Raw genomic sequence first — 14,101 nt, 5'->3', positions numbered from 1 at the left:
TTGTTTTAGAAGTATCAACTAAGAGCCATGGTGGCAAAGTGGTTAGAGTGTAGTACAGGCAGGCTATTTCTGCTGATCACTGGCTGCCAGCAGTTTGGCAGATCGAATATCACCAGGCTCAAGGTTGACTCAGCCTTCCATCCTTCCAAGGTCGGTCAAATGAGGACCCAGATTGTTGGGGACAATATGCTATCTCTGTAAACCGCTTAGAGAGGGCTGTAAAAGCACTGTGAAGCAGTATGTAAGTCTAAGTGCAAGTGCAACCATGCAATCCTTTTTTTATAGTAAGCCTTATAATTTTATTTTAAAATCAGGAGTAGCTGCAGAGCGTTCACTGAGACTTACAGTTCTTCTGACAAAGGAAAAGGAAAAGGATCCCTTTTGGTGGGCTCTGCCACCAGTCGGAGCCAAAATGCTGCCAAGAGGAGTCCGGCAACATACAGCCATTCTCAGAAGAAACATAAATGTTCTGTATACTACGGTAAACAAAAATCAAGCACAACAACTAGCAGCAACATTCTGACAACAGATGATAAGCCGAACCAGTCAATTGAAGATCCTATTTCATCACCAAAGGAAGACATTTGTACTGTTAATGAAAACTGGCTGAGCTTGAAATATGCAAATAGCGTAAACATGAACATGCAAAAGAACTTAACACATCCAGGGAACTTTGTTGATAAAGACGAAAGTGCATTGAAAAGTGCAACACTTATGAAAAACATTTCTTCAGATTGCAATTTGAAGGAGGGTCTTCAAACAAATATGTTTCCTAAGGAAACGAATCTTAAGACTTCAGAAAATTTAGCTGATCTCAAAGAACCTGAGTTATGTCCTTCAAAGTCATCAAAGAAATTGTCTGAGAGTCACTTTCCAAGATCTTCACCTCAACAACAAGCAGAATTTCAAGAGAGTTCCCGGAAAAATGGAGGTATTTTTAAAAAAATCAAAAAGGTGTTGTTTTGAATAAACTCAACAGAGAAATATGCATGCAGAGAAAATAGTTTTTGTTAACTTCTAGAATTTTGAAAATAATGCTAGAATTATGGCCATAGAAGCTGGACTATGTCAAATATTTTAGTAATAGTAACATTATATTGCAACCCAAGTATTTTAATACTTTTAAGAAGTGGCTTTTAATTGGATTTTCAGCATTTAACAGAAAAGATATACAGATATGACACAAAGTCTGCAATTTTAGGCATATTTACTAGGATTAAGATGAATTGTAAATGAAGAAATTCCTTCAGAGAAAGTTTTATGTGATTGAAATATAATATTAGTTTTCTTCACATTTATTTTACTTTCCAGAACGAAAAGGGTTTTGCCAATATTTTATTTATCTAGTCAGACCCAAATATTTTTTCTAAAGAATCTGATGAAAGAATACGTTCAGCTAAGAAATTGAGAATTTAAAATCCAATGTAACATATCACTAACCTTTACTATAAATTTCAAGTAATACATGGTTTATTAGTGGTTATTATAAAGTACATGTCTCTTTATTGCTTAAGGAAATAGTCAGCAAGTGCCTCTCGGGAATGAAACAGGAAACTCTGAGACGTTGCAAAAACAGGCAAGCGATCAGCTTTCCACAGAGAAGTTAGAGAATAAAGGACTTAAAGATGAATTACTGTATTCTGGAAAACGGGAATTGATTTCTGCTGAGGTTTGTTTTTATATCTCTTCTTTGCAGTAATTACTTTTTTTAAAAAAGCAACAACAGCCACAATATGATAGATTGCGGGTGGGGGTTAAATATAATCCAATTTGGAAAGTTTTATCAAAGCTAATAAAAGCCCAGTGGTTTCAACAAGATGAACTTTATACAGTAGCCATATTTCAGTTCTTGTTTCATACTTTTTAACAATTGTCTATCAGTACGCCCCAGACACTATGTGTGTGTGTGACAACAATTGATATTACTAGCAATAAAGTACAAGCAATCATTATAAACAATTGTTAAAAAGAAGAAACTCTTTCAAAATATGAAGATTGGTTGAAGTGGATTAATGAGCTCCATTTTTACAAATTAATAAGTTTAAATGATTTAATTAAAAAGAATTGTTTCAAAGCTTTCCATAGTCTCTTAGATCAAATTAGATGCTGCATACACTACATGAGGTTATTTATATTCTTTGATTCACTTTAGATTTACAATTTTGTGGTCTTAACACCAGAACAAAATATGCATGCATGAAACTTACCTTTAATTTTCTCTTTGATTAACCCTGGCTGCAACTATATAATACAAAGCTGAAATAACTTAAGGAAACTTTGAACCTCAGTGGAACAGCAATGTGAGTGAGTGAATGAGTGAGTGAATGAAAAAAAAAGAAAAACAAGAAAGTAAGTCAGAGGGAGCATTTATAGTAGATCTGCTAATAGTGATGCTGACCTGGTTTTTGTCAAAATTGTACTACTTATTCTTGCTCCCATTCCAGCCCTTTCTAATTCAAAACAGAATAAAAGTATCAGAGAAGAAATAGAAAAAAAACTTTACGCTAATATATTCAGTATCATGAAATGGTAATCTTTCAATAGTCGGTTATATTGAATGTGGTTCTAGCACATATGTGTCTTTCAGCAGGAAGAAGTTCACCGAAAAAATGGGTCTCAAGAGAAAAAAGATGGACACACGCCCAATACGAGCTGGAATAGACATAGGACAAACAGAAAAAATAAGAAGAAGCATATAAACATCTCTTCACGGTATGCATCACTACCATCACATATTCACATTTTAAAGTTAGAAGATCAGCACTGTTTCTACTACTTTAAATTTATTGGATGTGTTCAGAGAGTGCTAGCAATCTTTGAGTGTATTTTTATTCTGAATGTCCCTGTCTATAGAAGGAAGGACTTTTTCCAATCCTTTCCTCTTCTTCCATTACCGCTGCTGCTGCTGCTGCTGCTGCTGCTGCTGTTTCTAGGGGTTTCTGCACTATTTTAGAATGAATGCTAAAAGGACTCTGAGGAGAGAGAAAACGAAGAAATTGTTTTTTAAACAGAATTGTTTGGCTGGATCAGAAACCTTTGCCAAAAAGGAATAGTAATTCTGTGTAAGAACGGGAGAGTTTGGCGCCATGTATTATTTTATAATTATTTCACTCGTTCTCTTGCTAACACATAACATTTGGTGTTTCAGTTGCTGTTCATGTGCTATTTAACCCAAGCATCTAATCTTAATATGCATTGTTGCCATTTATTCATTCACTGATCAGAGTGGAAAGAAAAAAAAATAAGGCTTTTCTTCTTGTTTGGGGTACATTTTTACAGGGTTCCTGAACAGGCTGAACTGAAGCATGTGTGCAGTGAAAGACATGAACTTAGAACTACTATTAACATAAGAAATTGGTGTGCTCAAAGCAACGGGGAAACTTGCAAAGGAGATGATAAATCTGCGCACAGGGAAGCAGGTAGGTAGTAAAATGTAAATGGAAGGCAAACAATAGTAACCAGTTTTTCATTTGAAATCCTTTTTTTGTTATCTCAATCCTCAAATCAAATCCAAGAAACAAAAAAATGATTTGATTTGATGCTATAATAAGGAGAACATTCTAGTCTTTATATTTGACTTTTGATTAGGACTGTGGTGGAGAACCTATGGCACATGTGCCGGAGGTGGCACACAGAGCCAGCCCAGGGATGCATGGCATCTCTGGCTCCTTTTCCGCTTTCCTGTGCACAAACGTGTGCCGGCCAGCTGGCCTTCTCGCATGTGGGAGCCCTGAAACGGAAAGAGTAGAGTTCTAGCATGCATGTGCATAACGGCACCTGAACTTCCAGGTTTTTGGTGCATGCATGCACAATGGCCAGCTGTTTGTCAGGTGCATGCCCGCACCGGAAACTGGAAGTTTGTGTGCCGGTGCGTGCCAGAACACTGCTCTTCTGAGTTTTGGTGCTCCTGCACTCACGAAGGCCGGTGAGTCCTCACATTCCAGGTGGGATGATTCTGCATGCCAGTTCCAGCACGCAGGGCGGAACGCGGTGACAGAAAGGTTAACTATCACTGGATTAGGAGAATGGAAACCAGTGACAAAAAAAAATATTTATAAAACCTTGAACATGTCTAATCTTCAGGGATAGTCCTAGTTTAGAAATGAGCTCTCTCTTAGTCTGCCATTTGTTTAAATTGCTTAATCTTTCTGTCTAACAAAAGATGGAATAGAAGAGAAAATCTGATATCCTGGTAGTCACATGTTTTCTTATTTGTGAGAATGCAATGATGCAAGTGTTAACATTTGGTTTTGTTAACTGCTTCCCGAAGAAGGTTTCTACCAGTGGCCTAAGAAGAAGTGCTTGGAGAGGTTTTGTTCAGACTCAAGTTCAGATTGTGGAAGTTCTTCTGGAAGCGTCCGGGCCAGTCGGGGCAGCTGGGGCAGTTGGAGCAGCACTAGCAGTTCAGATGGAGATAAGAAGATTCCTAGCAGACATTTATTTCCTTCAAGTATGTGGGGTCTGGACACATGTTCTTTCTCTTTTCTGTTTTGGGAAAACATCATTGCATTACATTAAACTCCTGACTACCCCACCCCCCTTACTACCTATATAAACAATCAAGTATTTTCATTAGCAATTCCTATTTGCTTTTCTTGTTAATCCTTATTAAATTTATGCATTAAATTTAAATGCATTTTAATAGTCTCATGAGTTGTTAATAGCATAGTTTAAAGGAACATTGAAATGTATTATTTTTGAAGGCAAGGAGACAAGTTTATTTATATAGTTATTTATCAAAAGAGCCATGGGGGTGCACTGGTTCGAATGTAGTATTGCAGGCTAGTTCTCCTGATTGCCAGCAGTTCAATTCTCCCATGCTCAAGGTTGACTCAGTCTTCCATCCTTCCAAGGTAAAGTGAGGACCCAAATTGTTGAGGGCAATATGTTGACTCTGAAAACAGCTTAGAGAGGGCTATAAAGCAGATATAAGTCTAAGTGCTATTGCTATCAAATTTGTACATTATGAATTAATTGTTTCTGGCATTGTGGTCTTAAATGCTAGTTCTGGATGGGAGAGCTATGTTTATTCCTCAATTTTTTTCCCTTTTCTGTGACTTTTGGGAATCTACAGAAAATCTCTAGAAAGATGCTAAAAGTCCTCTTAGGGACTGCCTGTTAAATCATATAGTCCCAAAGTTAGTATATTGTATTTGTTATTCTAGTCCCTGATTCTTAATTTTGCTTTGTGCAGGGGAAAGTATTTCATGTAATGATTTTTCACCTGATACGGCCATCACTTTAAATCTTTCCCACAATATCTGCAACACCAGGTAAAGACTTTTAATAGTTCCTCTTTTGTATTGCTCAGTCACAGACCAACTGTTTCAAATATAACTAACAAAGAAATGAAAAGCAAATATTCTAATTCTAAACTTACTAATACATTTGATAATACTTTTAACTGTTTATTTCATATAAAATATTAATGTACCTCCTTTTTGGTTTAACAAGATAAATATATTTTTAAATTCTATGTCCATGTTTTGGGGAGCCATATAGCAGAGGTTTGCCATAGCCTATGGGATGATTTCTCTCTCTCACTGTAGTTAAGTCTTAGATTTTCTCAATAATATTAATCAAATCTGACTGCTTTGTATTTTGAGATCAGACAAAAAAACATGTTGCCATGCAAATATTTTTATCAAAAAACCTTTTTTTACTTGGTTACATTAGATATCATGCCTGGAATATATGTGCATATATGTCTATTTATGAACATAACCATGGTTATACTCTTTGCAGTGGAAAAGTTATGTTGATCATTAAAAATATAAATATATTTATATTTAATTTTAGTAGAGAAGTGAACAGTATCACACAGTATCCAGAGAATTTGTGTCCCAGCTTCACTGATATAACCACAGATCAAGACAAAAATGAAGGTTGGTTATTTTAAAAAGATCTGATATGGTAACTAAATCATATCAGAATTTCATGCACAATTTTTATTGTTTGTAATATAAGGCAGATCATCCAAGCAGTCCTGCATTACTCATTTTCTTTCTGATATATCCAATTTTATATGACTAATGATTAACTTATCTTTAATATAGTTTCACTATGATTTATGTAACTCAAGTGAAACTAGGTAGATTATTTAGGATGAACGGTTGCTTAAATTTCATTAACTTAACAGGAATACATTAGATATTAAAATTCCCTTGTATTCTTTCTGTTTTTCCGCTATACTTATACTTAATTTCTTATTTACTGAAACTTTAATTCAGAAATCTGAAGCTGCATTGAATGCATCCACCACCATGCCCCTTTGACAAAATTGGATGGGATCTACAGGCAGTATCCATTTAAAAGAAGATAAAAGTCTAGATGAAATCCTAGTCAAATAAATAAGTGGAAAGGAACTTTTTAAAATGTAATTTTTAAATTGATAAGTTACTAAAATTGTTCATATAAGTTGTCCTCAGTTACAAAAGCAGTGTAGTGGGGAAGCCAGTTTCACGTAACAATTGTGTTACTAACTTAACAACTGCAGTGATTCACTTAACAACTATGGCAAGAAAGGTCATAAAATGGGGCAAAACACGCTTAACATCTGTTTTGCTTAGCAGCAGTAATTTTGGGCTCAGTTGCAGTTATAATTGGAGGACTACCTGTATTTTTTGATGAAAGAGGAAGTCATTTCTTTATATATTTCTCTTTTCTTGCCTTACTATATTCTTATTTTTCCTTGTTTTTCTGCTTTTTTCTGCTTTTGTCTTTTCTTCTTCATTTTTACTTTTTATTGTTTTTTAGATTTGCATTAATTTTTATTGTTGTAAATTGCAATCTTTCATAAAAGTACTATAAAAATTAAAATGACGTTTCCCACAAAAAATAAGAACTGCTGATCAGCTTATTGTTCACAAGAGATCAAAAATAAGTCTGATGAGAAGTTTTGTTAAAGCTAAAATAAGTTTGCAAATGCATTTCCTCCTCTGAATACCTTAAACCAAGAATACCAACTTTCATGTAAATAGACTGAGATATTGCAGTGAAGGAATTTACTTAGCTTTTTATGGGCAGATATTAGGAAAATGGCAGAAATTAGATACAAACATGCCAGATAGAAATAAACGAACAAGCAGATTAAGTCTCTTTGCTCATTTGTTTGTCTAATTAATTGTCATCTAAGTCATAAAATGAGAATGATGAATGGGAGCATAAAGTAGTTAAAGCAGAAGGACTTGCTTATCCAGCATTTTCAGAAAAAATATCCACTTCTCATTCTTCCATTTCCCATAGACTCCCATTTTTAAATATGCCTGCTTCTGGAAGGCGCATTTGAAAAGACTGGAATAGTCCTGTGAATATAATAATTCAGCATCCTCCTCTAAAATTTATTGGTCTCAAATGGACATGGTTACAAAAGGAGAGCTGGGGACTAGCTTATCACTTTCTGCAAATATATTATCTTTCCCAGAATCTCTAAGAATTCAACTTTCGTCTATAGCAGGGCTATCAAACCCGCGGCTCACAGCCTGGATATGTCATGCGCTGGCCACGCCTCCACCCAGTTTAGCTAACAGAAAAAAAGTCATGATGTCACATGACAAAGTGTATCTCCTGAATTTGCAGAATTTGATACTGGCTGAAAAATCATAACTCAAATTCATATGATGGATGATCTTCAGCCTTATGCCCTTCAAATATATTGTACTTGAACTTTTATATCAAAACTGTATAAACCTCAGCCAATTAAGTGATTAGAATGTTGTATATGATAAAATTTAATTTGTTTGGGTGGAGATACAGTGTTGCATAGTATTGTAATGCTGATGCTTTATATATATATAGTGTTATATAAACCCGAATAACTATATATATATATATATATATATATATATATATATATATATATATATATATATATATATATAGTTATTCGGGTTTTCTCCCGCGTAGAATTGGAGATGTCTTGGCGACGTTTTGATGTCGCGACGTGTCACAAACTGATCACAAACTGATGGGGAGGCACAACCCAGAACCAGAAGCCAGACTGCAAAAGCACAATTAGCCTCTTTAAAACCCCTCCTACCCTTACATGAAACACAACCCCCCAAACAATCAGAACAGAACACACCTCCACCAAATAAGGACACACCTCCACCCAATCAAGACACAGCCAAGCCCCCACCCAATCAGTTCAAACCCCCACTGGCAGTTAAAAGGAAGAAACAGCCGAGATCTCACATTACTCCTGGAAACACCAAGCCTGAAGTAGCCTGAAGCAGCCTGAAGATGACGAATGAGACTTCGTCGAAACGTATATATAGTATAAATATATAACATGCTATAAATTTTATTTGCCTTTCTAGGTCTCTATCCAGCAGATCTGTGGTCACCCCAGCCTATCTGTCTGACAAATAGCATGAATTACAGTCTTGAGAACAATGTATCGTGCCTGATCCAGGAAAACCCTTCATTACATAATGGGCAGGTTTATTTATTTTTTATTATTGCTTGTATATTTTTACTAAGATCTTCATAGTCTGAGATTGTGTGTTGGAGGTGGGAGCTGGGAGTTGTCCTCTCATATCTGGGAGAAATGGAGGGATCCCGATTAGGCTGTTTTATGAGAAATATGGGGGGGGGGTTTGTGACGTTTAAGCCAAGGTATTGGTTTTAATTCAATCTTTCTAAAGTTTTTCTTACACTTTTTTTTTAAATCTTGCAATAGCTTTGTTGATTGGAATTCACCCTGTGATGGCCAGCTTAACATGTACTGTCCAGTAGAAGTGAATGAGTATGGTAAGTCTTCTACAGAACCATTAGTATTTTACATGGAAATAGGTACACTATTTACCTAATAAGGGCTAAGACACTGACCTTGTCGATCAGAAAGGTTGGCAGTTCGGTGGTTCGAACACCTAGCGCCATGTAAGCTCCCGTTACTTGTCCCAGCTTCTGCCAACTTAGCAGTTCAAAAGCACATAAAAAAATGAAGGTAGAAAAATAGGGACCACCTTTGGTGGGAAGGTAACAGCATTCTGTGTGCCTTTGGTGTTTAGTCAAGACGGCCACATAACCATGGAGACGTCTTCGGACAGCTCTGGCTCTTTGGCTTAGAAATGGAGATGAGCACTGCCCCCTAGAGTCAGGAAGGACTAGCACTTGTGTGAGAGGAACTTTTACATTTACCTTAGGTATACTTAAATAGGCATTCAGAATTCCATTGAACAGCTTTGGTTGTTATCCTAGCTTGTTAATGTGCTTTTAAACTCTATCCATATTGCACTGTCCCCATACTCTCTCTCTCTCTCCCTCTCCCTCCCTCCCTCTCTCTCTCTCTCTCTCTCACACACACACACACACACACACAACCCTGGAAAATATCCATACTAAAATCACTTTCAACCAAATACCAAGGCACAATTGATTCTTTAGAATACATGGAGACTTGGTGACTGTAAAGCAACAGTAGAACTTTATTGATTACAATAGATATATATTTGTGCTTTCTCATATACATTCACACTGTTCCATGTTTTTCTCAATTAGACTGGCAGGCACTAGACAGATGGACAGAAGCTTCAAAAACAACTCAGAGTCAGGAGCCCTTTTATTTCCCAAATCCTTGCATCTATTGCTTTGTTGATTGACAAGACTAGCAACTACTCTTTCCTTGTTGGCCCAACTTCTGTTGTCTGTCATTTTTTCCTTTGTTTCTTTAACAACTTAGTTCCTTCTTATCTATCTCCCCAAAGTGATCTTTTAGACTGGATTCCTGGCTTTTATCCACCCTATTTAGTTGCCCACTTCCTCTTTATGTATGGCAGCTTGCCTCTTTCAGTCTCCTTCACCTTTAGTATCTGAGAAATGGATATTGTTCTTCAGTCATCCAACCTATGTTGTTATTTAGTGTAGACCAGGCGTATCAAACTCGAATTCTCTGAGCACCAAATCAGGATTGTATTTGACCTTGGAGGGCTGGGGAAGGTGTGACCAGGGTGGGCATGACCAGCATAATATCATTCATGTTGTGGAGCGCCTGTGGTGGCCTGAGCACTCTGCCAACAAAACAGGCTCCCAAGATCTGTGTTTGGCTGTGATGGTCTCCTTCAACCCTCTGCCAGTGAAAACGGAGCTCGCGAGGGCCACATGTGGCCTTCCCGAGTGCTGTTTTCCTGACAGAGGCATCACAGGCCAGTTGCTGTTTCCAGGGCAGCCCTGCGGGCCAGATCTAAGCATCTCATGGGCTGAATCAGGCCCCTGGGCCTTGAGTTTGACACCCCTGGTATAGACTGTCTTCTCCTCTCCCATACAAATGAACAAAAAACAGGATGTAAAAATGAAATCTACTTTTAAGTTCCAATATATTTATGATGGATTATACAGGTATATCAATAGCAATGGGAAGTAGTTTTCCGCTGCCTTATTTGGGGAATTTAAAATTTTCCCAAATAGCCATAGAGGCCTCCCATGTGAATACTAATCTGGACTGACCCCTTTTGGTTTATGGAGATTAGCCAGAGTTCATTATGTGCTTCTGTCAGCTGGGCATACAAGCAGGATTCATATAGTGATTATTCAGATAGCTAATGTAAATAAAGAGCACTATATATGTTTATTCATGCAATATATAGAATTGCACTTTGATACAAAGTCAACTAATACTTAAAACCCTTCTGTCTCCTAAAATAAAGAAAATATGAATTACCATAATGGATTTCCGTGCACAGAAGAAATTCAAAATTCAGGCTTCATTGATCACAGCTGTCAGTCTTCATGGAACACCCCACCTAACCTTCCTCCAACATGGGAACCCACCAGTTATGTCAACCCAACAGTAAGTGTTATAGGTGGACTGTTTCATGCATTCTGTTATAATAGTTCAAATATAATCTTTTGGGGTTGTCGTTTACATATTAGGTTTCTTTTTTTAAAGTGTGAGGTATTTAACATTCACATTTCAAAATTTAGGTGGCTTCAGTTTCGATTGTAATTTTGGCACATTTAATAAGACACGTTCTGGGTTGCATAGATTTTATTGTTCAGTACGTATTTAAATACACATTTTCATTATGCAGGTGATGAAATGAGTAAAGGAAAATGGAAAAATGCTGGATTATTTTTTTCTGGATATAAAAATAGATTTATAATTCTGGCACAGTGATTAAGGCACAGGAGTAGGTTTTGGGAAACAGAGTGTTCCAATCCATGTTTACCTGGAGAACATGCTTGGATAATTTGGGGCTGTGAGGACATAAAGACTTTGTTAAGGCTGGTCCTTAACAATGATCTAGGAGAGGAATATGGGAGGCAAGTCAAAAAGAAGCATAGCAATTAAAGTATTGAAGCGGGCAAGAGACGATGGATAGATGATATATTTTTATTGGTATTGTTCTGATTTGCTTTTCTTTTTCTCCTTCTCTCCTTTCCTTTTTTAGATGGGTGACATGACTAAAAGTTAGGTAGGATAGAAAGAAAACGTCTTTTAATAAAGAGTGACATAACTGAAAGTTAGAATAAGAGATAGAAAATGGGGAAAGGGGAATATTAATGTATACGTTTTATATAATAAAATAAGAACAATAACAAGAAAAACATGAAATAATTGAATAATGACAGATTGCAACTTAATATAATTATGTGTTACTATTAGAAATATATAAGTTGGTTGAATGTAATCATTATGATTACTGTATTTTTCAGAGTATAAGAAGCCCCTTTTTCCCTAAAAAAAAGAGACTGAAAATCTGGGTGCATCTTGTACACTGAATACAGCATTTTTTTGCCTCCCGAAACTTCACCCCCTTCACCAAAAAACCTGTGCATAGCCTCTAGGAAGCTTTTAGAGAGCTCCTAGGGGCTGGGGAGGGCAGAAATGAGCGAAAAACTATCTGTTTGTTGCTCACTTTTACCCCTCCAGCCCCCAGGAGCACTCTATAAGCTTCCTAAAGGCTATCCATGCCTTCTTTTGGAGAAAAAACCTCTAGGAAGCTTTTAGAGAGTTCCTGGGGGCTGGGGAGGGCAGAAATGAGCAAAAAACGGATCTTTTTTTTGCTCATTTTTGGCCCCTCCACCCCCAAAAGCACTCTGCAAGCCCCCTAAAGGCTATTCACGCCTCTTTTTTGGAGAAAAAACAGGCCTGTTTTTGTGAAAAATTGGCCTTTTGGGGGAGGTTTGCAGAGTGCAAAAACATTTTTTTAATTTGCCTCTTCAAAACCTTGGTGTGTCTTATACTCCGAAAAATACAGTAATTTTATTAGTTTTATTCGTATTTGAACATATGACATCCAGGTGCCACACTGTTCATGCATTGATATGTTTGTAAAAGGAAAAGGGGGGGGGGCTGGTCCTTCAGCAAAATGTGCATAAAAATAAAATGTTTATTTTCATTTTAATTTAATTTTCAGCTTAGCTTGCTTGCTTCAGTATCTCAAGTGCTAGTTAATTGCTTTGTTCCTGGTAACCAGACATTTTTTGCACTTCCAGTGATACCTTCTCTTTGCCTTTCAGTCCTACCTCTCGAGCACCAGGAGTTTGTCACCCATGTCTGGCCTCTTCGGTTCCATCTGGGCCCCTCAGAATGATGTCTATGACAACTGCTGCCCCATCAGCGCTGCCACTCAGCATTCAGCCCAGGTGGAGAGCCAGGCGGTCCTATGTAAGCAGGAATGTTACCCGAGATTTAACCCATTCCGTGCCTACATGAACTTAGATATATGGACTTCAGCAGCTAATCGGAATGCAAACTTCTCTCTTCCTAGGGACTCGGGTTATTGTGGAAACGTGTGAAAAAAAGAATGTCATTTTTAAAATGTGAACTTAAAAAAATGCTTTTTCTTTTGATTACTAGAACGAGCTGTTGGTTGAACTAGAATTCAATGTTGGTCATTATTTTGGCACTTTTGTATGGAAAATAAACTTTTTTTTTTTTACCAAGGCATCTGGAAGTTCTCTTTTCTGATAAAATATGTTCAACAATAAGACAAACAATGGTGTTAAAGAAATCTCAAGCAGCGGTATCGTGCTATTGATTCCATAACTGCTTTCTCTTTTCATTTTTGGAAAGAAGAAAGTTTTAAGTTTGTCTTGTTTCGAGATGAAAAACCATCTAACCAGCATTTTCTGACTTCATTAACTTCTATTTCACATATTTTTATTTATCAAGTTTATAGTCTGTTTTTTATGATGCTTTAAGGCAGTTAAGAGCAATAAATAGAAAAAAATAGCAATAGAAATAACCAAGAGCAGTACAGATAGGCCTCGACTTACAACAGTTTGTTTAGCGACTGTTCAACATAATGGGGCTAAAAAGTGACTTATGACTGTTTTTCACACTTACAACTGTTGCAGCCTCCCCATGGTCATGGGAACAAAATTCAGAGGCTTGGCAACTAACTCATATTTATGATGGTTGCAGTGTCCCTGGGTCATGTGAGCACCTTTTGTGACCTTCTGACAAAGTCAGTGGTCATTCATTTAACCGTGTTACTAACTTAACCACTGCAGTGATTCACTTAACAACTGTGGCAAGAAAGGTCCTAAAATGGGATAAAACTCACATAACAATGTCGCTTAGCAGCAGAATTTGGGGCTCAAATGTGGTCAAGTCGAGTAGTACAATTAACTGTGTAAAAGCCAAAGAAAATTTAATATCCCCATAACCATGTCTTCAAAAATTCTAGCAGTTTTTGATCAAACAGCAGTTACCACAAAACATAATTCTGGATATAGGGCTATAGTTCTAAAAATAAAAACATAAATACGTGAAAATACATTAAAACGATCTTCTTCATCATGTTCTCTTCACATTAAAAACATAAAACGTTGTGAAAATATATATAAATGTTCTAAAGTTTGGTCTCTGCATATCATATATGAGTTTGCTACCTGCACAAAAATCTACTGGGATTCTTTATAGTTGAGATTTCTTATGGGAAATTCACTTCTATATTTGCATAAAGTGTGCTGTTCCATTCTCTTCCCTTTGTTTTCAATGAATATAGCAAGTGGCTGTGGAACACTTTTTGCTGAATTGTTGGTCTTACTCATTTTATACTCTTAGAACTAAAAAAAAAGTTATAAATAATTTCCCTTGTTTCAAAAAATGCTAACACGATGTGACATTATCATTTCTTTATGTCAATAAGCA

General features: G+C 36.6%; 1 protein-coding gene across 7 annotated transcripts in view; it reads left to right on the top strand.

Moving 5' to 3' along the window:
- Window positions 1–12,889, top strand: part of TMEM131L (transmembrane 131 like) — an 86,434-nt gene extending 73,545 nt beyond the window's left edge. For 4 of the 7 annotated variants that reach the window (XM_032223750.1, XM_032223749.1, XM_032223746.1 and 1 more), the window contains 11 exons: window positions 315–931; window positions 1,515–1,669; window positions 2,588–2,712; window positions 3,280–3,419; window positions 4,271–4,450; window positions 5,195–5,273; window positions 5,800–5,885; window positions 8,319–8,436; window positions 8,681–8,751; window positions 10,647–10,789; window positions 12,463–12,889. In XM_032223750.1, coding sequence (XP_032079641.1) covers window positions 315–931; window positions 1,515–1,669; window positions 2,588–2,712; window positions 3,280–3,419; window positions 4,271–4,450; window positions 5,195–5,273; window positions 5,800–5,885; window positions 8,319–8,436; window positions 8,681–8,751; window positions 10,647–10,789; window positions 12,463–12,741 — 1,993 coding nt within the window. In that variant the 3' untranslated portion in view covers window positions 12,742–12,889. Of the gene's footprint in view, window positions 1–314; window positions 932–1,514; window positions 1,670–2,587; window positions 2,713–3,279; window positions 3,420–4,270; window positions 4,451–5,194; window positions 5,274–5,799; window positions 5,886–8,318; window positions 8,441–8,680; window positions 8,752–10,646; window positions 10,790–12,462 lie in introns of those variants that run through there. The other 3 variants (XM_032223747.1, XM_032223748.1, XR_004255953.1) reach the window with 3 other exon arrangements.
- The last annotated feature ends 1,212 nt before the right edge of the window (window positions 12,890–14,101 follow it).

The sequence above is a fragment of the Thamnophis elegans genome, chromosome 9 (genome assembly GCF_009769535.1).
Source record: "Thamnophis elegans isolate rThaEle1 chromosome 9, rThaEle1.pri, whole genome shotgun sequence".
Lineage (NCBI taxonomy): Eukaryota > Metazoa > Chordata > Lepidosauria > Squamata > Colubridae > Thamnophis > Thamnophis elegans.
The sequence above is the reverse complement of the archived record's forward strand: the minus strand, read 5'-3'. Positions and strand labels throughout refer to the sequence as shown.